This window comes from Heterocephalus glaber, unplaced genomic scaffold, assembly GCF_053883595.1.
Source record: "Heterocephalus glaber isolate CG9 unplaced genomic scaffold, H.glaber_assembly_v1.0 deba00000896, whole genome shotgun sequence".
Lineage (NCBI taxonomy): Eukaryota > Metazoa > Chordata > Mammalia > Rodentia > Bathyergidae > Heterocephalus > Heterocephalus glaber.
Window position 1 is genome coordinate 1,778,655 of NW_028258170.1, and position 7,163 is coordinate 1,785,817.

At 37.3% G+C, this 7,163-nt stretch overlaps 1 protein-coding gene across 1 annotated transcript; it reads right to left on the bottom strand.

The window, feature by feature from the left end:
* Window positions 1-5,489: 5,489 nt before the first annotated feature.
* On the bottom strand, window positions 5,490-6,551 carry LOC101712290 (olfactory receptor 5AS1-like). The gene has a single exon (XM_004874078.1). The coding sequence runs from the start codon at window positions 6,549-6,551 to the stop codon at window positions 5,490-5,492; it is 1,062 nt and encodes a 353-aa protein (XP_004874135.1).
* Between the last annotated feature and the right edge of the window lie 612 nt (window positions 6,552-7,163).

Genomic DNA, 7,163 nt, shown 5'->3' on the forward strand with positions numbered 1-7,163 from the left:
GCATTTCACAGCTCTTCTGGTTAAATTGGAGTACTAAATGTTTAGAGGTGTACCAAATTATGCATGGGTCCTTAGTCACACATGGAAGGCTGGCTATCAGCTCAGTTACACAAGCACTGTTCATCTGGCCAAATGACTGTGATAAAAACACATGTAAATTGCTTTTTAACAGCTGATAACTCTGTAAGACAAAGCCAAAATGCAAATTAGGCTTTGATTGGCACTTTTTGAAAAATATGCAACATAATGGGAAATAATCTGGATGGGCCAATTCTGTACTTAATGTGAAGTATTTAGATACCTTTTGGACACTTCTTAACAGTTTCTTTGAGACAATGACTTTTATAAGGATTGGTATCAAATATCATTCCTTATGACATGTACATTGTCATCACTAATCCTTGGATTTTGTTGCATTGTCACCTAAATTGGTACAGATATTGATGAAAGTCTCTAATGGATAATCATAACACTCTTGGTCACATGTTTCCCCTGCAGCTTAAGTTCTTTAAAAAGATATGAAATGCCTGCTGCTACCACCCTTTTAAATTGCTATCTTTTGAGAAGTACCAGTATCTGTTTTAGATTGATTTCCCCGCTTTAGGGAAATGAGTCAGTAGCTTCAGTTCTGATGGTATTAGCAAAACAAATAAAACGTGTATAAAAGTCATATCTTGAAACACGAGTTCAACAGCTAGCAGCTTATGTGATTTCACCCCTGTGCATTGTTAGTGTCACAAATTTCATGGTTGTCTCCAGCAGCTGTTTCCATAGTATTTGCAGTTATCATTTGTCTACTTCAACCCTAATTGAATTCTGCTTTTCTCATGGAGGCATTTATGTTCAAAGTGGTGATTTCTTCCTGTAGATGCATAGGGAGAGTCTCAAGTTTGGAGATGGACAGTTTAGTAGTGACTTAGCCATATGTACTATGTTGGAATTTGTGCTAGCAGTTTGAGGACTAGTTCTGTGTGCCTATGAACTTAATGCTGCTTGTTGTCCCATTCCACTTTGACTTTATGGAGAATTAAACCCATCTATTAAGCAAAGGCTACTAAGTCAATGGTATTTTCTGTGCAGAAATTAAAATTTTACTTTTAGCCTTTAGCTAAGGAAATTGTCCAGTAGGTACTCAGCTACTTAAAAAAAATCAAAATTATTCATCATTAGACAACTGGAGTTTTGCTGGTTTTGTAACCTACTAAAATGGATAGGCTGTTGAACATTCCACATTCAAAAATTTTGTAGGGTGGTGGGTAATGGGGAATCCTCAATGTTTATTTTAACATAAATAAAATAAGTTCTTGACTTAAAAATAAAAAGACATTGCTGGTTTTCTTCAATGGTTTCATTGTTCTCTAAAAGTGTCCATGACCCTTAAGAACTTCAGATTTCATAACATGACAAAATTAGGAAACTGATGGCATATGAACATTAAATGCAGGAAATATTTGAGAAGTGTTGCAGAGTGATACACTGTGGTCAGGCCACATGTTCTCACTGTCAAGATTTTCACCCCTCACTGGGAATCAATCCCTTGGATAAATCAAGGAAGAAGACCATTTTCTTCTCTGTGAGGACTGGGATTCCTGTATAAGATCCTTGCCAGAAGTCATGTAATTTAACTAAAAGATTTGGGCCACACAACCTCGATCACAGTCAGACCATTATAGGGGCTTAAGCTTCTCTTCTAGTGAATCTTGAGGTGGATCACAGGGATATTGTTTTTCGGCCCACCGGATACTTGAAGACAAGTTCCCAACTCACTGGAAGAGGCTTTTATGCAATCCTGGAGGTCCTCACTCTGTAGCCCCGGATGTCATTTTTGCTTACACAACGTTTATTTTCCTGATGGAGAAAACAGCTACTGACTGGTTGGTTTACAAGTCACCTCTGGGCTGGACCATATGTTTCTTCAGTCTTTCTTTGTAGACAAATATCTACACCTGACAATCACACATGAAAGTGGCCTGAGTTCTAGGGTAGTCCTCTCAGTTAAGCTAATTTTTCTAGTTGTTGTCTCTGTTGCTTCCCAATAATATTTTGTATAGGATGCTAAAAAGCACGTACTAGAGGAGTAGAAAAACATCTAACTGCAACACTAGCAGAGTTATTTTTACTGAGTAGCATAACTAAACTGAAAGAAACAATTTAGATTCTACCAACCATGCTGTAACAAATAGCCAGAAAGAATAGCCAGTTCTGGAGGTGAATGAATTAGCCTAGTATTCTTGACCTGGGTATGGGAAGTACTTTATTCTTCAAAGTGACTCTGTTAGGAGTCAAAGAGGTAGAGTGTATATGCACCTTGGTGAAGCTTGACACCGTCTACATAACAATGACATCAGTGCCCTCCATTTCAGAGTGAGCCAGATGACCGTTTCAACCATCATTCACTTGGACATCTTCTGTGGAAGAGTGTCAGACGGTGTGGATCCTGCTTTAGCAGAAGGCTTCAAGAGTTGCCACACTATTCTTTGCTGTGTTCATCATCTTAAAGATGTGCATTTCTGCAGCAATATGAAGCATGATGCTCATAGGACATTTTAATTACAACAATATGGTTCACTGACCTAATGAGGTATATAAATCACTATGGAGGCCACCATTTTTTATAAGAAAGAAGGATTGAATTAACAGCAAATTTATTCTAAACTAATTCCTTATTGTCTTTCTGTAAACTTGCATGAAAGCTACATAGAGGTTAAGAAAATCAATTGTGGTAAAATATTGTGATGGAATAAAGATGGTTGTAAATTCCTTCCCTCTCCTTATGGAAGAGAGGGTGGAGTTTATTCTCCTCCTCTTGAATCTAGGGTGCCATTAAACAATGTTTTTCCCATAGAAAGCAATGGGTGTGATATACTTGAACTTCTGAGGCTAAGGCATTAGAAATTCATGGCCTTTGTTTTGAATTTTTCAAACTCATGCCCTGTGGCCATCTTGTTTAAGACAACACTTGGGAACAGCAAAGAGAGATGCCATAAGATTTAATGAAAAAGATACTCAGCCAATGGGCAGCTATTCCAGCCCCTGATGTTCACATGATGCACTCGATGTTAAAAAGCAGGAGATTTCCTCCTTATACATTCCTACTGAAGCTATGGCTTGCTGAGAGAAATGAGTGAGTGTGGTGAGATTTAGTCATGGCGTTTTATAGCAGAGTAATATACAACCAGAGCAAGTGTGGGGTTAGCAGCTCCCGTCACATGCTCTGGTAGTCACTGTCGCTGCAGCTACAGGGCCTGGATGCCTGCCTCTGCTTCCATCAAATTTACATTGTACTCCTTGGTGGCAATGCCAGGATTCTGTCCCCTGAATGGAATAATTCATGAGATTTGTTTTTCAGTCTTCAGGAAAAGCTACAGAAAAAACTGGAACTCTCCAAATTAATGAATTTTGACTTTCATACAAGGCTTCAAGGCCACCATTTATCCATGACTATTGGGTCCCATCCTCTAATCAGGCTTAGGAGGGAATGATGCTTAACTGATGGTAAAAATTATATATTTCTGTTACTGAGTAATGAAGGTAAATCAAACCAGGTGACTGATCATTACTACAGAAGAGTATGAATTACAGGAACAAAAATCCTTGCTATTGATTCCACTTCTGTGAATTGCTCTCCAGAATGTATGGTTCCAAAAAGCTGTAGGATATGTTGTCTGGGGTAGGATAGGAGCAGGAAAGTGATGTTATATAGTTCTTCTTTAGTTTACTCAAGAATATATGAAACAAAAATCATGAATTTAGGAAGCATTAAATATTTTATCTTTCCATGTAGAGAAATAACTTTTGATATAGAATAATTCTAGTTTTTGTGTGCAGTGATGACTGGGTTTTATTACAAGGCAATGGAACATAGACATATTTAATTATACCTGATAGGAATGCATTACTTATGAATAATAGGGACTCTCCACCCTCATACTTAGTGTGTGCAGAGAATCAGAGGTACAGTATGAGTGTGGCTCTTTCAATCCATAATCATTCTCAACCTCTACCTTTATAACTAGATAAGCTATTAACTGTTTAATAGTTTCCAAATACATTGTAATTTAATTATTTTAGAGTAGGAATTTGAATTATTAAAATTAGACATACATATCCCTTGGGAGTATATTACATAAACTTTTTTATACAATCCTATCACTGTTCACAAAATACATGAATAATATATAGGCTAATTCTCTGGTACTACCTCAATATTGGTTTTAAAAAGCAGGCTGTCCTAAAATTGTAGGAATAATGCAAAACTGCTCACAAATTTCAAAACTACTAAAAAATTAATGCAAATTAATTAATGGCATTATAGGCCACAGACCAACAGTCTTCATAGGAGGGCACATGTTTTAACAAGAAAAAGAGTCACTGAATTGGCTATTCCATTTCATCTCTTTTCTCTTTGGGAAACAACTCAGAATATTTGGAAGGTTTCACAGAAGTGGCAAAAATATCTAATTTTCTCTGGCAAAGCAGACCTTGACTGGTCTCTTCAGATCAGAATGTAATAAAATTGTGGTAAAATAATAAACTCTTACTGCATAACAGGTACTATCTAAAAGCTTTAGCTATATTCCAGGACATTCACACAAAATCATTTAAAGATCAAATCATACATATAGTAATCATTTTATGTACAAATTTAATCTTTAAAACATCCCATTTCAGTAAACCAAATTTTATTACATCTTTGTAATGGTAACATCTAATTTAAGTAGTCAAGTCATTTATAATTACTATAAAACATGTCATATTGTAGATGCACATGTATAACATTCACTCCTTTAACTCTGTCAAAGTAACACAAAAAATAAATGGGGAATTAATGAGAAAAAAGCATAAAGAAAATGTATGATGCTGATAAAATTTGATCTCAGGGGAAGAGCTGCTTGCAGTAAAATCAATTTGCATTGATTTAGAATAAGGTTATCAGAGTGATTGTTTACCTCTTCTTGGAGAAACAGCTGCAAGGAACATGTCCATTAGATACATTATGAATAGTTAGTAATTTACACAATATATCACTTTAATATTCACAAAGTTGTTGGGATTACATTAGTGCTAATTATGAATAAAAGCATAAGAGACACCTTGAAGTAATTAAGTCAACCTAAAGAGAAATAGATGATTTGATATTTCACACTGACTCAACAGTAAATAGATAATTAAATTCCCTTCTTTCAGATTTCCTGAGAGTCACGTGACTACCATTGCCAGTTGTCATTAATAATATAAAATTTTTGTGTTAATGAATGGTTTTGTAAGTACAGAATCCAGATTCACTCTCCTTCCCAAATTAAAAGATTTCATTTACCTGATCATCCATCCATTCCACCATCCAATCATCCTTCCCTCAAATATATATGCAAGAAGGATGTACAAAATACATTATTGTTGCATATGTATTGTAGTATTGAAAAAATATGTACTGAAAAATATGTATTGAAAAAATTATTATATGATTCAGATTTCATTCATCTTCAAACTCACTGCCTTTTAAATAGTTTTGTAAGTGCATGTTTCATGTCCTTGTTCCTGAAGCTATAGATAACGGGGTTAAACATGGGAAAGACAACGGTATAGAACAGGGCAACTACCTTGTCCAAGGCCGGGTAGTACCTGGCAGTGGGGCGCAAGTACATGAACAGGAGTGTCCCATAGAATAAGGTGACCGCTACGAGATGAGAGGCACAGGTGGAGAATGTTTTACTTCTGCTGCCAGAAGACTTGATGCGCAACACAGTGGCCAGGATGCAGGCGTAAGAGATGAAGATCACCACAAAGGTGCCAGTCTGGATGAAGCCACACAAGGTGAAAAGCAGCATCTGGTTGATGTAGGTATCTGAACAAGACAAAGCCAGAAGAGGAGGGATGTCACAGAAGAAATGATCGATGACGTTGGAGCCACAATACGGAAGCCTGAAGGTGAGGGAGACGTGCACCAGCGAGGTGACACTTCCGCTGAAGTAGGCCAAAACCGCGAGGCCCAGGCAGACTCTGGGGGACATCAATGTGTGATAGAGCAGAGGGCGGCAGATGGCTGCATAGCGGTCGCAGGCCATGGCAGCCAGGAGGAGGCACTCAGCATCTGCAATGCAGGCAAAGAAGAACATCTGGAGTGCACAGCCCTGGAAGGAGATGCGCTTCCTGGAGGCCACGAAGTTTGCCAGCATTTTGGGAGCGATTACTGTAGAGTAGCAGAAGTCTAAGAAAGACAAGTTGCTCAGAAAGTAATACATGGGGTTTCGGAGGCTTGAATCTATATGGACTAGGATTATTAAGCCCAAATTTCCTGCCACGGTTAATGTGTACACTACAAAAAACACCACAAACAGGGTGATCCTGAGAGGGAGGTCATCTGTGAATCCAATGAATAGAAACTCCGCTGGCCTGGTGTAATTATTCTCCAGCAGATTCTTGGTTTTCATAATTTTCTCTCTGAAAATAGGTGGCATCTGATGTTGCAATTTGACTTGGGTGACAGATGAACCAAAAATATCTTTACTCTTAATTCTAAAGAAGTAAGTGGAAATAAAAATCTTTACCATTTCTGTGACTTTTTATGGGGTGTTTTGGGGTCATTTTTAAAGGAGGTGGTTAGAAATTATCAAATACCTAAAAATGTCTGCAAGGTGGTGTATAATGACAACATAAACTAGTTAGTAGCTGTATGTTCTACAGGATGATATTAAATGGTGAACATGGCTCAGGTGAGGAGACTGCTGGACTAATGAGAATTGGGAAAATCACTGTAAGCAAAGCACTATTGTTACAATTTGAAAATCACTTTCTTTCATGTAAAAAAAATAGTGAAAAATTTTGGAAATGCATTGACGGACAGCATGGTTCACAGAAAAACCTCTATGATCATGGGCAGTGGCATGAATATGATAGTGAAGAGTGTCACAGTTAAGCATGAGGTGACGGGGTTTAGTTTTGGTACTTCCTGCTTAGCTTTTCCCAAGAAAAGCCCCTCAATCATGTATGCGACTGTCTAGATGGACACTATACAAATATTCATTAAATAAATCCATTACAAATAAATAGATTGACTCCCATTTTGCTTCTGTTTTTCTGGTTGTCTCAATACTTTGAAATATCCTGATAGTTCCTAATATTCTTTTTGGGTTTGGCATCAAGGACACATAATCTGGACTCTC

Excerpts from the sequence above, each read along its gene's own strand:
- LOC101712290 (XM_004874078.1), bottom strand. The coding sequence starts at position 6,551 with ATGGTAAAGATTTTTATTTCCACTTACTTCTTTAGAATTAAGAGTAAA.